Here is an 18,816-nt window from a genome sequence, read left to right on the forward strand (position 1 = left end):
ATCCATCCAATCACATCAGATCCACGAAGCCAGTCAAACCGGACCTTGTAACATGGGGTGCTGTCGGGCTCAAGCAGCGGCGGGTCCTTCGGTGGTGGGCTGGTGGCCACGGGCAGGAAGGAGTGGTGGCAGCGGGAGCTTGGGTGGGAGAGCGTCGGGGTCGGCAGGAAGAGGCGGTGGAGGCGCGCAGGAAGGGGCAGCGTCGCGAGCATCGGGGGTTTGGGCCCCGACGGGCATGAAAGGGCAGTGCCCGCCGCTACAGACGAGGTCTTGCCGGCGGCAAGAACTGGGAGGCGAGCCTGCCCTGAGATTCGAACGGATGGATAAGGTCTCTGTTCTGTGTAAGCACAAGGGTAAAATGGTCAGTTCATATGGTCTATTGTTGGAGAAATCAGCAAATGAATTAGGAAATCTCGAAAAAGCATTTTAGCGGTTGGCCACCGTTTCATAATGGCAATCGAACTAAACCAATTTGCGGGATGGCAAAACGGCGAAGTCCACTTTTGAGAATGGTAGAATTTCAAATTTTCTTTATTCCATGCGGCGTCGGGTGACTTGGTTATGAACCACCAATCGATTGGATCCATTCTTTTTTATAAGGAAGAAAACTATTTTTAGCTATTGAACTATCGCTGGAGTTTGGTTTTGACCATTGAAATTCAAAATCGGGTATTATTGACCATCAAACTATGAAAATCGGATAGATTTGACCATTTACCTGGTTTTGAAAGTGGTTTTTGCCTCTAAACATTTTCTAAAATAAATAAAAATTAGTTTAGTCCTTAGAATTTTATACCTAATTTATTTTAGATCATAAAAATATGATATTTGTGTAATTTATTTAAAAAATATAATCTATGTATTGGTGATATACTTAGAATTATTTGGACCTTAATTTTTTTATATTGGTATTGCATTAATGCTCATACACGCACCCATTATTTATTTATTTAATTATTTTTATACTATATTAGACCTGGTGATCGACTAAATGTATCCAACGAACTTCGAATGCAAGGAAGATCTATAAAGAAAATACCAACACAATAAATTAGCTATGAATACTAAAGACTAAACTAATTTATTTATTATTTTTAAAAAAGATATATAGGCAAAACCACCTTCAAAACTAGGTAAATTGTCAAATTTGTCTGGATTTCATAGTTTGATGGCCAAAATACCCAGTTTTGAAGTTCGATGCCTAAAATCAAACTTCGATGATAGTTTGATGGTTAAAAATGGACTTCTTCCTATTTCGCATGCCATATAAGTTTACACTTCGACGCCGTCATGGTACCAAGCTCGGCATCAAAATTTATGATGTTGAGGTGGCGCCACGTCGTCGACCACCACATTAAATCGGGTTGCAAAACTCAGCGCCATGACTTTTGGCGACAAGGTACCAAGATGTGTTACCTTGTCGACGTAACTTATGGTGCCACCCAGGTATAAAATAGCAAATCTTCTCTTCAGAGATCTAAATGTAATTTTTTTTTAAAAGTTAAAAAGTGAAAAAATAGCCCTGACAGTACCTACTCTCACAACTTGGCAAGGGCTTCTCACGGAGAAACGGAAAACTCCATTCCATTCCGATCCGCGGTTCCCCTTGCCGCCGCTCCATTTTAAAACCCCCAAATCCTCTCAAGAGCCGCTGTGGCCATGCGGCGCGGCGGCGGCGGCCGGCGGTTCCCCAAGTCCTCCCTGGCGCCCTCCGCGGCCGAGGGCACCCCGGCGCACTACAGCGCCATCCCCATCCGCAACCTCGACTCCGCCTTTTCCCGCCGCGACTCCGGCGCCGGCAGCCTCTGCAGCAGCCACCGCACTTCCTCCGTCGGCGCGGGCGTCGGCGCTGCCCCCAACTTCTCTGACCGCGCCAACTTGTTCTCCCATGGCAGGGCGTAGAAAGCTCTACCAATGCTAGGGTTCGCAACAAGCTTATTAAAACGATAAAACGACGAAACGAATAGAGGGTAGATTTTAACGAAACGATGGACGTTTTAACGTTTAAACGGACGTTTTAACGTTTAAACGGACGTTTCACAAGGACGTTTTCTCGTGAAAATGTCGTTTTCACGTCGTGAAAACGTCGTTTTAATAACAGGGGTTCGTAACCAAATAATGGAAGTAATAAGATATGTGGGCTGAATTGAAACCAGACATGCTCTGCAACATTGGAAATAGGTCTGGTGGCAGGTCATCCGGATGAGCAACCATTTGTATAGCATTTGCAAGGTCTTTACCTACACTTTTGACAGCACCAATCAGCCCCTCCTCTTCGATTTCAGCTAACTTTGCCCTCTTGCTGGGTCTGCTAGCAGTAGATGTTGCCCCTTGAGTAGTACCTTCACTTGCATCATATCCAGTATCCTCCGCCTCTTGGCTGTCAGCATCATTATCGTCTCTTCCTAGAGGTGCACTTGAGTCCTTTGCAAAGTTTCCTGTGGCCATGCTATTTCCAAATATTGTTTCCATCTCTCTATAGTGCAGGAGGGGCTTGTTAAAGAACTCAGCATCAGCCTTATGATCCTAGAATGTACTACATATTAGTCAACAAAATCTGAAAATTCAGCATGAGCCTAATGATGGTAAAATGGAGTATAGATTATCTGAATATGGTTATTGTAGTGCTCAGCGTCAAGAGTAATCATGCAATTATCTTCATCAAATAGTGCAGCACTCAACTTCTTAAGTCTAGTTATCTTTGCAAACCTTTTCTGCCATGTTTTCAAATGGTTCTTGACTTGCTCACCTGTGCGCATAGTGTTGAACTTCTCATTGATAGCCCTAGCACAAGCATTGAGATGGACCTTAAAGCCCTTCGATGTCTTCAAGCCAGTAGCCACCAAATTACAGAGGTGAGTGAGCATGAAAGCGGACATTGTTGAAGTCCATGTGGCAGGCCCGCTAGTTCCCCCAAGTCCTTCAGCTGCATCCATTGCCTGTCATACAAACACATAATTAAAAACAAAATCAGCAAACTATATGTCCAGCTGCACACTTAATTTTAGTTGCAGCGCCCTGTTATACACATGAACTTGAATTTCAGCACAATCACATGAACAAGCAATATGTCCAATACAAATGGAATCAAACAAAAAATGTCTTACACACATGGTACAGCAAGCAATATGTCCAATACAAATGGAATCAAACAAAAAATGTCTTACACACAAATGGAATTGAACAATACATATGTCTTACAAATGAAATACATCAAACAATATTAGTTAACATTGTTGTTTTGACGATCTGACCACATCTGATCAGCAATTTGTTGCCTGAAATGAACCATAGCAGCATGGTCATTTGCTTGTCCAGTGACTGTTGAAGCTTGTTCATAGCTTGGATAGTCCTCGAAAAAAAAATCATCAACCCCATCTTACCCCATCTTGTATGACCCAATTATGAATGATGCAGCAAGCAACAACATCTACTTGAGTTGGAAAAGGGAAGAATGGGATGGCATCATCAAGAATTTTGAATCTTCTCTTTAGTGCCCCAAATGCACGCTCTACTGTGACCTGAAGAGAGGAATGTCTAAGGTTGAACAACTCCTTCTCATTTTGCACCGGATTACTCCCCCTCCCCCATTCTTTCAAGTGGTACCGGACGCCACGGAAAGGGGGCAAGAATCCCGGCTTTGCTCCATATCCAGCATCAACTAGGTAGTATTTGCCTATCATGTGATGGACAGGTTGGTCAAATTTCTATAAACATGACAAATTTGTATGCACAAGTTCAGAGCCTGCTACTCTATTACCTTGTGGAACACGAAGACCATTCTCACATTCTAAAGCATTTCGTAAAACTAGAGCATCGTGTGCTGCCCCCTCCCAACCAGCCAAGACATAAGTGAACCGTAGATCAAAATCTACGGCTGCCATAACATTTTGTGTGGCATGAGACTTCCTACCACGAAATGAATTCTCAATATCCTTAGGAACAAATGCTCTTACATGTGTACCATCAATTGCTCCAATACAATCCTATTTTTTTTCCAGAAGAGATTAGGGACATTGCTGAGGTCAGATTAGTATGAATCTGAAAACAAAACAGCAATAAGGCTCACACCTTAAAGTATGGATCCCATCTGTAGTTCCCTGCAATTTTGCTTGGAGTGTCCAAGGATGGGGGTTTAATTAATTCCCCCCGTAACTGACCAATAGCATGGAGTGCTTTGTTGAAATAATGGCTAACTGTTTCTCCCGATCTATCAAAATTAGTTCCAACTAACCTATTCCTAAGATTGTGTCCCACTGTATTTAGAAACATGCCCACTTGTTGCTCAACACACACGTGAATGGTATCTTTAAGCAAACCACGATCTCTAAAAAGACTGCACAACCGAAAGAACTTGTCTCTATTAAGTCTTAACATGTTCACACAAACTGTGTCATCCCTCCAAATTTTATTGTTTAGGTATTCTATTCTCATCCTATCCCTTTCCTCCATAGGCCCATAGGTAAATACCAGCAGTCCTTTCACCCCGTTTACGTTTTCTAGAGTCTAGACTGAATAATCACGGCCACCATTGATAACAACATGTGTGCAGCAGCAGCGCAAATTACAGCCTTGGTCTTCTTATCCATCTACAACATAACAATGACAACAACAATAATATAGGCATGGCATAGTTCCAAATCTAGCAACATATACATGTATACCCATTGTTGTAGCAAAATTAGTTCCAAATCTAGCAAGCACCACACACGAGAATCAGCAAATCGGTTTGGATTTGCTTACCTTGGGGCGGAAGAAGGATGGCGCGGCTCAGTGATGCCTGGTGGTGGAGGAGAAGGTCGGCTTGCTGGAGATGCGGTGACGACGATGAGGGCCGGTGCAACCAGGTCGCCGCGACAAGGGAGGGGAGGGGACAGGTCCGCCGGGCCGGCGCGGGCAGGGGAGACGGGGAGGGGCGGCGCCTGCAGGGAAGAACAGGGGCGGCATGGTTCAGCTCGCGAGCTAGGAGGGAAGGGGGAGGCGCAGCCAGGAAAAATGAGAAGGGGAGGGCGCCGGGGTCATGGCGCAATACCTGGGAGGGGAGGGAGCGGGGATGCACCAGCAGGGAGGCGGAGCTTCACCGCCACGGAGGAGGGGCGCCGCCGCCGCCCGCCAGAGAGGGGCGTCGCGACTCGCGAGATCCAGCTGGGGTGTGCGTGGGAGGGTGAGGGTGAGGGTGAGGATAAGGTTTGGGGGGGTGACCGACGGCTCACGCGCGACGCACGTGACGGCGTGGGAGGGAAGTGGGTCGGAGTGGTCCGTTGGTTTTGAAGGAATCACCTTGACCCGCATCTAGTGGGTATATTCCCCTCCAGGTTGAACTCGACCCATATGAACCCCCTAACCAAACATGGGTCCAACTGGGTCGAACCCGTCCCGACCTAGTTCGACCCTGGAACCAAACACAGCCTAAAATCAGGAAGAATAGTGCTTCCTATAAATGGGAGTGGGCACTGAGCATATTTACACATCAACTTTGTGGTGAAGAAGCCCTTAGTATTTGAACTTGACCAATTATGATGCATTGATGTTGTTATTGGAAAGTGAAGTTTGTATTTATGTCATGATTACACTTTGATGTGTTGTGATTTGACTTGAGTGTTATGTAATCTATTCTTTTTCTAATGATCTGCCTTTTCACTAGAGAAGTGCGGCAGGGGGCATCATCAATTTGTTAAAAATTAGGCAGATGCCCTACCACCCTTTTATCTTAATATTTATTTACTCTTGAAATTTATGGTGAAGTAAACATGAAGAATGGATTTGACTTATGGAAAAAAACAATTCTGCTGTTATTGTAAATCGGATTTTGGATTTGTCCCATGGACCATGGTTTTTAAGTGGTCGCCTAGGCGTCACCTAGTCGTCACCTAGGCGTCAGGCGCTGAAAAAACCTGGGTGTCTCGGACGCCACGACCAAAATTCAGCAAAATGATAGCAGGGGAGCGAGGAGAGAGAGAGAGAGAGGAAGAACTGGAGGAGGACCAGGCAAGGCTAACGACCAATTTCTGCTTCCATCCCCTTCGGTTCTGACTCTTGAAGGGCAGCGGCAGGGTATCTCGCATAGGGATCTAGAAGGGGAGCGGTGATGGCAGTGAGGAAGGGAAGGGGAGATCTAGAAGGGGGCGGCGGCAGCAGTGAGGAAACGGAGGGGAGATCTAGAAGGAGGCGGCTCCAGCAGTGGACATGGAGAACAGGATCGGGAGGGAGAAGATGCACCTTGGAGGTTGGAGAGGAGCAGTATCGGGAGGAAGAAGAGGCACCTGTACTGTAGAGGAGCAGGGTCAGCCCTAGATAGTTCACGATAGTTTGGGAGGGGGCTTTTATGGTCTGTCTGCTGGGCTGGGCCTTTTTTGTTCCTTATCCTTCTTTTATTTTTTTTCATTTTCATTTTTATCCCTAAACCATGCTCCTGGTTTTAAGTTTTTAATAATCATATGGCGTCACCTTGTCACGCCTTATGCTCGCCAAGGCGTCGCCTAGGCGACTTGAATGAGTGGCTCGCCAGTCGCCACGGCTTGCCTTGTCACCTTAGAAACAATGCCATGGACTATACTGATGTGTTGTAAATTAGGTTTGAGGGCTATCTAATCTATGTCTTTTGTAAAGATCTCCCTTTTACTTCATGTAAATTAATGCCTGTTCTAATGCTCTGCCTTTTACTGATGTGTTGTAAATTAGATTATGGGATCTCCCTGATTTGGTGCTATTCTATAAGCCACTCCTAGGACCTCCTTGTCTATATATGTACACTTGCTTTGCACCCCATAATCAATCTACTATTCCCAAGCCATATTCTCTTTCAGTAAGAGCAGCGAGCATGATTTATTCGTTAACACATATGTGGATGTCCTGCCACCTTGTATCTGAATTTAATTTGTACTTCCGGCAAAATAAAAACTTTTATGTATGCAAGGTTAATGAGTATCTTGGAGGCTATCTAATTCACAGAGTCGGAGAAATAAAATGATGAATAATCAGTCAAGTGTTAGAGGAGCAGTTGTCAAATATTTCTAAATGGATTTTGTTTTTGTACCCTCTGTGTAGGAGCATTTCATCTATATAATGTTACTCTGGCTTGCAGCCTTTTCCGGGTATTCTTGAATTCCCTATCCCAGTCTCTTTTCATGGTGATCCTAAACAATTATCAGTATGGACAAGTGCTTGGCCCCGGCTTTTATCATACAGCTCAAGTTGTTCGGGACTCTTACAGAATAATTATTGCAAAATAATTAAGTCAAACCTCTTGTATTTGCTGTTGTCTAGATAGTTGCTCGTTTGAACTCGCTGGATCGTGAAATCACAAATGATGACTCAAGATGCACAGCTGATGCGAGACGAATGAAAGATGAGTTGGAGAAAAAGAACAATGATTTGAGTTCCGTTGAAAAGGAGGCAGACAAATTTTTGAAGGTACTTTTCGTATTTGTTTTGTTCAATACTAAAGATGTGTAACACATTCACAATCAGATAATTTAAATGAAATTCTATTTGATTTGGTAGAATTCGGAGAAGAGGCTCCAAGATGCAATACTCAAAGATGATGAAGAAACTCAGGCAGCTGCGAGAGAGCTGCTGCAACTTATTGATTCCATTGCTGAGCATAAAGAGTTCATGGAAGCAACAATTGCTCAGAGGAAGGAACTGTATGAAACTGCAGATTATATAGCCTCTTTGTCATCCAAGACATCATCAACCAATCCTCATACCTAAATGATTAGAAAGTCTCATGATAAATTGCTGATTCCCCTGCGCTTCCTTGAGGTCTTGAGATTATCGCTATAGCCTATGTTAAGTTCATTTCACCTGAAGGAGCTAAGTACCTAAATGTTTAGTTGTCACTATTACTTGGTCCTTGCTGTGGCTGCATATATCGTTTTAGTCTCCGTTGTGGTGTACTTGAGAGCTTTGATCCAATTATGTTTTAGGAGAGCTTTGATCCAATTATGTTTTAGGAATTGTTGAACAACATATCCCATGCTTACCTTAGTACTCCCTCCGTCCTCTTTTATAAGACATGACTTGATACGGCAGTCTTCTAAGCTATACTTTGACTATAAATTGCTCTTCTAATATATTATTGCTAGATATAAAATCATAATCATATGGATCTATTTTTTTTTTGTAATATAAATCTGATGGTACCACTTTTGTATTACTAAACCGACATACTTTTAAAATAATTGTTAGTCAAAATTTTCAAGTTTGGATTTTGAAATACATGCACGCCTTATAAAAGGGAACGGAGGGAGTACAACCTTAGGGATAACTGCCTTGTTCATTTATCCTGTGAGTGCCTAATTTGTGCATTTATCCTGACATGACTGTATGACATTACTCCACTGTGATACCCCGGCCCAGGGCTTAATAGGATCGATAGAATACTCATGTCAACAAGTTGCAACTTCTTTTCCGGAAGCCGGTCTTTAAAGAACTCCGAGGTTAAGCGTGCTTGGCCCGGAGAAATTTGGGGATGGGTGACCGACCGGGAAGTTCTTCCCGGGTGCGCACGAGTGAGGACAACCGGGTGCGCACGAGTGAGGACAAAATGTGCAGAAAAAACTGGTGTTGGTCTGTGAAGACAGTCTATGTCTTAGAAAGCAGTTAGATGTAAGCGGGCCTGGCCTCGGGGAGGCGGGACGTTACTTAATGGTATCAGAGCCGACTCTCGCGGTTTCAAAGCAGCTAGATGTAAGCGGGCCTGGCCTCGGGGATGTGGGACGTTACATAATGGTATCAGAGCTGACTCTCGCGGTTTCACGGGCACGTACGGGCGTAAGTGCGGAGGCATGAGCACGGGCGCGTGGGGACGCAGATGCCACCGGCATGTGTACGGTGCGTGGCGGGTCAGTGCGCGGGCATCTGGGATGCGCCGTTGGCACTGGACGCACGGACGTGGCACAGGGACCGTTGGCACTGGACGCACGGACGTGACACATGGGCTGCTGGCACTGGACGTACAGGACGTGGCCAAGAGAGGACGTTTCTGGCTTGGGATTGACCGACGAGGACGTCGGTCTCTTAAGGGGGTGAGCATATGACACTCCGGCCCAGGGCTTAATAGGATTGATAGAATACTCATGTTAACAAGTTGCAACTTCTTTTCCGGAAGCCGGTCTCCAAAGAACTCCGAGGTTAAGCGTGATTGGCCCGGAGAATTACAACTTTTTTTCCGGAAGCCAGTCTCCAAAGAACTCTGAGGTTAAGCGTGCTTGGCCCGGAGAAATTTGGGGATGGGTGACCGACCGGGAAGTTCTTCCCGGGTGCGCACGAGTGAGGACAAAGTGTGCAGAAAAGACTGGTGTTGGTCTGTGAGGACAGTCTATGTCCTAGAAAGCATCTAGATGTAAGCGGGCCTGGCCTCGGGGAGACGGGACGTTACATCCACCTCACTTTGACATTCCTGCAACTGCGATCATGCTAAAGTGTAGAATCTAGATGATTCTTTTGTAATATGCAATTGATCTTTGCTAGCAACGTATCCTATAGCCAGTACATCGGTTGCAATGTTGCCATAAAGCCGTCCAGAACCATCAAGGTCGCCAGCTTTTATGCCTTGTAAGTGCTGTGTTGCTAAGCGTGTAAAATCCAGGGCGGTGTGTATTGTGTTCAGATGTATCTTCCATTAGGCAGATGTCTCAAGTTCTGGATCTAGGCTCTGTTACTTGTGCTCTTAGACAAATTGTTTTAGGTTGATGATGGGAAAATATTCTGCTGCCGTGTCTTGTCACAATTGTCCTTGCTTTATGTCGCTGCTCTACCTTCAGATTATGGTACTAAAGGAAATAGTAGTCTCTGCATTTCTGTGGGATATAATCTGTATTTGCTCAGAGTAGTGCACTCCAGACTCTAGACTAGATGCATGTCGACATTCCAATTTCCAAATACGAATCTCCAGGATAAGTTGCAACTGAGAACAATTTTAGCACACACAGAACCATATACACACATTCGATGTCACACTTAGAAATACCAATATCATGTTGTGAGCTATGGAGGCCCCAAAATGGCCTGGACCTTCAGTTTCCAATGATAATGGAGGAGTTTAGTACCTAAGTTCCCAAACATTGAATTTGTCATCGCAAAATAGCAAATGGAGTGGCAACCCTGCGCTCCGCCCTTCCCCAGGGAAACCTCGGATGTACAGATAGTGACTCAAGCATGAATAATCAACAGCAGTAGAAGATTTTTTTTTTCCGAAGCAACCTCCGATAAAGGGTACGGATTTCCTGCTATTCACTGTAAGTAGAAAAGAATTATATCAGTTTATGAAAAAATTGGATTCAAAATCTACAACACACGATTATGGGAAAAGAATTGGCTCAGTAACTAAGAAGCACATCAGCGCTCCACGTCTCAAAGAATGAAAGAAAGGCTCGTGACACTTCGGGTCAAGGGCGAAGTTAGGGGCTGTTTAGTTCGCGAAAATTTTTAGGGAAAATTTTTGGGCAACATTTACGAAGCCTATTAGAAGTATCAGATATAGACGAATTACACTGATGGTCGGGAAATCGCGAGACAAATCTAACGAGCCTAATTAATGCATAATTAATTTAATAATTAGCGGATGGCTACTGTAGCAGCACGGTTGCAAATCATGAATTAAGTAGGCTCATTACATTCGTCTCGCAATTTACAATCCATCTATGCAATTGATTTTTTTTATCCGTATTTAATACTTCATGCATGTGTTCAAACATTCGATGTGATATTTTTAGAAAAAGTTTTTGAAAAGTAAACAGACCTTAGACGATCGAACTATCGGGATCGGTTGTGCTAGCACGACGGGGGGCAAATACAAGTTAAACAATATTATACACTCTAATTTGCAAATTTCATCGGGTCCGGCGACCCCGACGGAACAAGGCAGCTCCGCCCTGCTTCGGTTCTTTCTTGGGAGCCTCAACAGTAGTCTACGATGATGCTTTTGATATAGAGATTCTCGACTCTTGAAGTATTAGAGCAACTCTAGCAAGGTTTCTATTTGGATGACTAAATCTATATTTTAATCATTTTGCTTAAATTTTCATCTCCAACAAATCTCTATTTTGGTGACTAAAATGATGGGGTGACTAAATTTTCTCTCTCACCCCCTCAATTTGATCACCCTCTCTCACATCCCCTCAATTTGGTTACCCTCTACTTAGGCTACCAAAAGTAAGGCCCACTATTTTTTAGTCTATTTAGTCGGTGCTACTGGAGTAGAGACTACATTTTGGATGACTAAATTTGAAAAGTGAGTTTTAATCACTCCACTGAAATTGCTCTGTGCAGGGAGGGACTCACCGCACAAGACTTTTGCGATGCTTTAGGTTGGTTAACGACTGTGCTAATGTCATTAGAAGTATCAAGGGTCGGGCGATGGGAAGTTATGGACAAATCATAAAAGATCTAGGAACGATCAATTTCAAATTATTGATTCTTCCTATGAACTCCTTAATGAGCAGCAGTGCTCCTGCTGTCTTTTCAAAAATAAATTCTTTCCATGAAGGATGTAATTCAAATTCAGATGTCGAACTCGGTTGTACAGAGTTGTCATATGTGATAAAACCATTATATCACAGTTATCTAGACTGAAAAATAGGTAATTATGCCAGATGATGAAACTCCCCTCACATCTCATAAAGCTCCCATTCTTTCTTCTTGTCATGTAATCAAAATTGATAAATTTAATACCATGAAACTTCCACTTCCACACGTGACCCTGTTTGGTTTGGCGTAGTGCTGCTAGCACAGATACTATAGCTGATTTTGACTATTAATTAGAGGTATTTAATAAAAATATTTTACAAAAGTAACTTCACATTCACGCGCTACTTCGCGAAACGAATCTAATAATGCTTTTGATGGCATGATTAGAAAATGATTACTATAACATTACTGTAGTCAATCATGAATTAATTAAGCTCATCAGATTCGTCGCGTAAAGTTGTATCCATCTACGAAAAAATTTGCAAATAAACTTGCGAAAAAATTTGCAAATAAACTCGTCTCATGCATTCTTTTTTAGCGCTAGGTAGCACTAAAGAGAACCAAACTGGACCTGAGACGGACCTAATAGAAAGGTGGGTTCCGTGGGTCCCGGAGGGAGGTGGCCGGTGGCGTGGTGGACACACCTCGCCGAGTGAGCCGTGTGGACACGAAGGGGCCCAGGGGGGGGCGGGCGCCCACCCGCCCACTGCCGCAGCGAGGGGAAAGGGGAACTCGTAACTGACGCCTGCTTTTCTCAAATAAAAAAAAATGACGCCTGCTCGACTCCAACCTCCTCTCCGCTTCAAAAAAAAAAAAAAAAACCCCGCAGATGGCACCTCCCCGGAGCTCGGCCCTCGCGACGGACTGATTGAGCCGCGGACCCGAGCGATCGCGCCCCCATCTCGATTCCCCCCACTAATAATCCTGCCCCCTACGCCATGGCGATCCGCCCGGGCTGAGGCCTGATTCCTCCTTTCCGATTGGCGGCGACGGCGCGTCGAGCGGCGGTCCCCCCCTGGCCGTTCTTCGGTTCGCGCAGAAATTACCGGGTGTGCATGTGCACGCCCGCGTCCTATACTGGGTTCGTCCCTAATTATCCATTGTTGTGTTTCTTCGGTCCCCGAGAATTTCGTTGCGGAGAGTGATCCGTCCGTCCACAGGGCTCTCTGAAGGAAGATTGGGGGGAATTCCGGTGGGGTTTCTATGGCGCCCGCCCCTGCTCCTGCTTCTGAGGACGAGGGGGGCGCCGGTGCCAGGAACCAGAGCAGCATGGCGGTGGTGAAAGCCGAGGCCGTCTGCGCGAATGGTGGCCCTCTGGCGGTGCCACCTGACCTCGTGAGAGGTGAGGGAGATGATACCACCGAATGCTCAAGCTCGTTCGGGGACACCTGCTCCGGATCCGAAGCTGAGGCGGATGATTGTGAACCGGAGGTGAATTCTGGCATCTCAGCTTGTTGGCCCTCAAAACCGCCTAGGTGAGTCGTCTCGTCCCTCCCTGAATGTTACTGATATGATAATTGTTGCCGCCAAGGTCTTAGATTGGTTTTCCCGCTCCCACGCTCCTAGTGATAAAACGGAAGGTTGCAACTGATGTGTTTGAGTGTAGGGTTTTGACTGATTTACTATGTTTTAATTATTGCACCTTCTGTCTGTGGAAGCGACAAATAGGATCTATGTACCTAAAATGGAAAGAAATGATTCAGTAACGTAACGTGGTGTCTTGTATGCTTAGTAATTAGTACCTTGTCGTCAATATCTTCCATTTCCAGTATACATTCCGTTCATCAATTTGTGCATGGAATATTAGAACTTAGAAGGTGATGATAGTGCCTGATAGATTAAGACTCAAGTATAATTTTCACCCAATTATTCTTAGCACAATAGAAGCAGGTGGATCAATGACAACATGCAGAAAGAATGTCTATCCTTAGAAATGCCATGCCACTTATGGCAAGTATGCCTGCCACGATCAGAAAAAAGCAATTCCTGGATACCCCTATGGTCTTCCATTTGTCAGCATAGCTATTTAAAAGGATAATTAAGCAAATGGTAGCTTCTTCAAAAGCATTGTAAACCTATAGTGTTCTATTCCACCAGGACTTTGATTTCAACAACCACGTCGTTGATAATCAGCACAGGTTCATGGGGAACCATGTGTCTGTCAATTCAGTAACGTACCAATCACCGAAGATTGACACATCGAGCACCAAGATGAAAAACCACGTCGTTTTTTCTTTCCTCTTTTTTTGGAAAAGTTCACATAGATGTTTTGTATTAAACACTATATGCTAAGCATGCCAGTCTGAATTCACAAAAGAAGTTCCTAGCCTGGGATTCAACTCAACAGATAGATATGCATACTGATCAGAACCATCATTGATGATTTTCATCTTTAATGTTGTAGACCATTATAAATTCCATTTTGTGCTTGTCAGGAAACATCATATAATGTTTTTCATGCTTATTTTCTTTCTTTGAGAGTATGATTCTGATTTGTGCAAGCTTACTTTTGATATTCATGCTTTAAAACTATAATTGAACTCCTCGCAATTTTTTTTTGGATAATTGAACTACCCTTATGAGTGCTTCAAAGTGTTAGCTTACCTGTAATTTTATGGGTATATGGAGCAAGCAGTTATTTTCTTATAATATTTCGTTATAACATAAAGTTTTGTTGTTCTGATACGCCTTTTTTGGGCTAATTTTGTGATATGGGATTACCCTTCAGAAGGAAAAAGGTGACAGCTGAGTGGAGGAATTCTGTTCGTCCGATTCTGTGGAGATGCCAGTGGTTAGAGTTGCGTATGAAGGAGCTGTCATCTCAAGTATCAAAGTATGACAGGGAGCTTGCTTTAATCAAGAAAGAAAAGGAAGTACAACAAACAGTAAGCAAAGCAAATGATTCTATGTCAGAATCGATGCAGATTCACAAAGTCCATCGGAACAGTATCATGAAGAGGAGAAAGAGGAAGAGGCATGAAGAAAATGTTGATGCACCCTTGTACATCAAGAAGCACCAGATATTGTCATACTATCATGGTCCGATATCCAATTATGTCTACCTTTGTGTAGTGATAGTACATCAATTTATTCATGGCCATGTTGATTTTGCACCAGGTTTTAGTTTTTACTGATAAGAATCTTTCAATATTTCGCAGACAAACAAAATAAGGGAGCTGAAACTGATTGTATCTTAATTGATGACGATTGTGGCATTGCAGGTACGAATGTGCCCTTCTGGTCAAACTTTTCCTTGGAAGTTAAAATGGAAAGCATGGTATTTACAAAGTTACATTAGACCGTGTTAGCTCTAGACCTGGTTGCGAGAAAAAGTTTGCTTTTGTTAGGAATATGTTTGTGTTTTAGTAAAGGTGTATGTTTTTGTTTTAACCGAAGGTCAACAATTAATTAGTCGTCGAGTCTTTAGAAATCCAAGATGCCAAATGTAGCCTTGTTGCCACATGTTCTTAGTTGTTACTATTTACTCCCATTTTACTTTCCGTTTTGGGCATTACCAGTCTCCGGCACACACCTTTGACTTTACTTAATGTATCAGTGAAAATATGAAACTATGATTGCTTGAAAGCAGTTAACATGGCAAATCTACTATATCATTTTATATGACAAATTTTAATGCTTATATATGTACTTTAGTGGTCAAGGTCAGGGGCGGAGCCAAGGCCTGTGCTGGCTGTGCTGCAGCGCGGACCTAGCTCAGATTGTCTCATGTAAGCTCTGTAGTAGTCAGACCCCAAAACAGTAGAATTTTCGCTTAATTTTAGCTAGTCTAGCATTTTGTCCACTCGTCAGCCCCACTTGGAAGCCTTTTCTGGGTCCTCCCCTGGTCAAGGTTAAAGTTTGATTGCATGCTTCCGAGACAATCTGTTTGGTAGAAGTGACCTAGCTCTTGTGTAAATAGCTACCTGCCATTTTATCTTAATACCTCTCCTGTGTAAATCTGTTTGTGGAGTATCCATGCAAATATTCCCTCCATCCAAGTATATAGGGTATTTTATTTTGACAGAGTCTTCAAATTTTATTTTGCCAGATTTCAAAATTAGACTTTGACCATATTCGAGAAAAAAAATAGACTTTGACCATTGCTTTCTCATAGTATACTGTTTTATCTGTAAAATGAATATAGCATGAAAGCATTTTGGGATATGAATGTGGCTGTATGATTTTATACACTAGACATACTTATTATTTGAGTAAGCATAAATCAAAATATACAAAGTTTGAATTTTCTAGAAACATGCATGCACTATATAATTTGGCAGAGCGAGTAGTTTGTTTAGCCATATATATTAAAATGTGTCCAGCATCTTTCTGATCCTCTGTGGTTTAATTGGATTTTTGGGTAGCATTCCTATTTTTGGATAGCTTGATGGACACACATAGCCACTTGGGATTTCGTTAGATTCGCCAAGCAGAAAATGCAGCTCATCTATATTCTCATCCTAAGTAATTCAGGCAAGTGTTAACTATGTATTGTATTTGTTTCATTCTTAATGCAGTTGATGGCAGTATCAGTGGTGGACTTGACACTGTTACATTGCTTGATTCCGAGAATTATAATATGATTTTTGAGCAACTAACTCTAAAGGACACCCTTATGACAATCGATGGGCTCCAGCCTAGAGTTCATCTGCTGCAAGATCGTCTCAGCAAGGCTCATTCTGGAGGAGAAAATTTGGCACTTTCTGAGGAAAATACTCATGTCAGGGTGCCCCGGAATAGGCAGCATACTCAAAAGCGCTCATTCTCTTATACAAAATGTCGATATTTTAAACCGCAGAAAAGGAAGAATCTAAACATTTTGCTGAAGGATGATGATGGATCAGCTCTTGCAGGGAGACCTGGTTTGCCTGACAGGGAAACTGACACTCATATGAAATATGCAAATAAGAATGCTGAAGAAAAAAGTGGAGTGTGCAATCATTCGATGGAGACAGCTGTCACAGTGAACCTACTCTTGGGTACTGGCAATTCCATATCAAATAGTCATATTGGGGATTTATGCAAAGACGTAAGTCTTTGGTCCTTTGCTTATTCTTATTCCTCATTTAATTATTTAGTGCTTGTTTGGATTTGGTTGATCCTCTCAGAGTTACTGCTTTCAAGTTAGAATTTGAATCATCTTATATTCATGGGTGTATAAAGTCCCCATTTACTGTATAGAGAAAATAATTAAACCTTATCCTGCATCTGTAAAATATTGTAGATTGTAGGCATTGCGACTTTACTTGTCTACTTTTAAATATATAAGTTTAATCTCCATGTAAACAGATGCTATTTACTCGCAGAACCTAGAATTTTTAGTTATATCTTGGACATTAGTTATGGGCTCATGTCTGATGTCCTGCACGTTCCTATTCATTAGTATCGATACTACTCTAAATTTGTTATGATGTTTGTGAATCAGATCCATCCAGAATTCAATATCTACTGTGTCAGCATAGGTAGAAGATATCCCGAGTGAAATTTGCAGGCCAGTTCATTTTTTTAACTTTGATTTCTAAACACGCAATATGTAACTTAGATATGATTCCACGACAATTTTGAAATCTCAAATGTGGAGATGTGGCTATTCCGTATTGAGTATTTATCTCTATTCGTATTATTTAAAACTATTTCACTGATTTTGAACCATTTCCAGAAAAAACAGTGAACGTGTTAGCTTCTTGGATAATATATTTGCTTTTGCATTTAGTTGATTGTACTACTGTTTCTTTTTTCACAGAACACTGATGATATCCTCATAGACAATCAATCAGTCAATGAAGCGTGTCAGCAGATAGATAAGGCCATGCATCTGCCTTCTGTAAGTTCTTCCAGAGGCCAGAACATTTCTAGTCCAGCAGAAATGAACATTTCTGCTCCAGCAGAAGTGAAGAGCACTTGTGCTCCAGTGGAAACAGATTGCATTTCTGCTCCAGGGGTGGAGCCTGGTTCCCCTCAGAACAAGCAGGAGCTGAAACCTAAGAAGAAGAGGAAGAAAGGCTCTTTTTTCACAAAGAAGCAGAAGAAAGAGGCCTCCAAAACACCTGCTGCAAAGGAGAAAACTGAGGGCAAACCCTTAGCTGCAAATAACAAAACTGGAAGCACTCCCTCTGCTGCAACAGGGCTGGGAACCATGACGGCTTGCTCAGCTGGGAAGAAGCGCAAAACTGGAAAGGAACCTGCTGACGCGAAGAAGCGCGAATCTACATCACCGAAGAAGCAGGAAACTGGGAAGCCGTCTTCAGCAACAAAGAAGCAGAAAACTGAAAACCCATCCTCAGCTACAAAGAAGCAGGAGACTGAAAACGCACCCTCTGCAATAAAGAAAGAGACTGATAGCGGCCCCTTGAATCTGAAGATTGAGAAGGCTGTGCTGGTGGCTGTAAATAGCAGGAGGAGCCAAAGGGTCCGGAAGCCCAAAGTTTTTGCTGAATGAAGCAGAGAGACGTCTTAGGGTTTCTGATGCGTAATTGCGTATATATCCTGTCGTCTGACAGCCAAAGTCTGTGGCCATATCAAACATAGGAAGTGATGGATTGCCATGTAAGTTAGTGTACATATCAGCTTTTGCCTAGGTAAAAAAAAAAAGGTCTGGCCTAAATGGTTGGTTGTTCATAAGCCTTCTCTTCTGGAGTTCCAAACAACTGTGACTTGTCATGCTGTGTTACTCTATATCCAAAATGGAAAAAAAAGGAGAAAATTATGTCATGTAATATTGCAACTTGGCTTGCGGATCTGTCCTTTCCACTGCATGGTTACGCCAGGCCCTGATCTTTTCGATACTGTTTCGATGTGGTTGGATCTTGTTGCAGGTAAAGATCCCTTGTGATACCACAGTCCTGGAAGCAAAGATTGGCACCAGGCGGCGGTGGGTGGCGAGCGGTGTGACTCGTGAGGAACACTGAATAGTGACGCACTCCACCAGGGAACACAAGGACTGTGATGCTGCTAACCATGTCCTCGGCCACGTGAACTCAGAGCGGCGGACGCACCATTGCTCCGGATCGGAGATTGGCCGTGCCGGGCGGGGGGTGCTGCAATTGCAGTTGCAGGACACCATGGCTGTGTTTAGATGAGGGGAAAAGGTGAGAGAAAAAAGTCACATTAGTTACTGTAGCACATTGTAGCACTTTTCGTTTGTTTGTGGTAAATATTGTCCTATAATGATCTAACTAGGCTCAAAAGATTTGTCTCGCAACGTACATCAAAACTATGCAATTAGTTTTTTTTATTTAACTACATTTAGTACTCCATGCATGGGTCATTTGCTATATTTAATGTTTCGATATGACAGGGAATGTGATAGAAAGTTTGGAAATTTTGTGGATGAAGCTGTACTAC

At 43.1% G+C, this 18,816-nt stretch overlaps 2 protein-coding genes and 1 long non-coding RNA gene across 3 annotated transcripts; 2 read left to right on the plus strand and 1 right to left on the minus strand.

Annotated features, from left to right (window-relative positions):
* Positions 1–3,206: 3,206 nt before the first annotated feature.
* Positions 3,207–5,292, minus strand: LOC120674640 (protein ALP1-like). Its single transcript, XM_039955790.1, has 4 exons — positions 5,214–5,292; positions 4,072–4,478; positions 3,761–3,986; positions 3,207–3,676 (listed from the first exon to the last, which is right to left on the minus strand). The coding sequence occupies exons 1-4, from the start codon at positions 5,290–5,292 to the stop codon at positions 3,369–3,371; spliced, it is 1,020 nt and encodes a 339-aa protein (XP_039811724.1). The 3' UTR covers positions 3,207–3,368.
* A 1,645-nt stretch (positions 5,293–6,937) lies between these two features.
* Positions 6,938–7,887, plus strand: LOC120675691. The gene is made up of 2 exons (XR_005675446.1): positions 6,938–7,413; positions 7,504–7,887. It is a non-coding gene; the product is annotated as an uncharacterized LOC120675691 (long non-coding RNA).
* A 4,405-nt stretch (positions 7,888–12,292) lies between these two features.
* Positions 12,293–18,211, plus strand: LOC120675958. The gene is made up of 6 exons (XM_039957160.1): positions 12,293–12,553; positions 12,633–12,947; positions 14,201–14,511; positions 14,631–14,693; positions 15,990–16,501; positions 17,216–18,211. The coding sequence occupies exons 2-6, from the start codon at positions 12,676–12,678 to the stop codon at positions 17,909–17,911; spliced, it is 1,854 nt and encodes a 617-aa protein (XP_039813094.1). The 5' UTR covers positions 12,293–12,553; positions 12,633–12,675; the 3' UTR covers positions 17,912–18,211.
* Positions 18,212–18,816: the final 605 nt, after the last annotated feature.

Source organism: Panicum virgatum, chromosome 5N (assembly GCF_016808335.1).
Source record: "Panicum virgatum strain AP13 chromosome 5N, P.virgatum_v5, whole genome shotgun sequence".
Taxonomy (NCBI): domain Eukaryota; kingdom Viridiplantae; phylum Streptophyta; class Magnoliopsida; order Poales; family Poaceae; genus Panicum; species Panicum virgatum.

Coding starts and splice junctions, on each gene's coding strand:
- LOC120674640 (XM_039955790.1), bottom strand. CDS start 5,292: ATGCGGGTCAAGGTGATTCCTTCAAAACCAACGGACCACTCCGACCCA. Junction 4,479..5,213: donor CGCCGTCACGTGCGTCGCGC/GTGAGCCGTCGG, acceptor ACGGGGTGAAAG/GACTGCTGGTATTTACCTAT. Junction 3,677..3,760: donor TGGTCTTCGTGTTCCACAAG/GTAATAGAGTAG, acceptor ATCACATGATAG/GCAAATACTACCTAGTTGAT.
- LOC120675958 (XM_039957160.1), top strand. CDS start 12,676: ATGGCGCCCGCCCCTGCTCCTGCTTCTGAGGACGAGGGGGGCGCCGGT. Junction 14,512..14,630: donor GATATTGTCATACTATCATG/GTCCGATATCCA, acceptor AATATTTCGCAG/ACAAACAAAATAAGGGAGCT. Junction 14,694..15,989: donor TGACGATTGTGGCATTGCAG/GTACGAATGTGC, acceptor TTCTTAATGCAG/TTGATGGCAGTATCAGTGGT.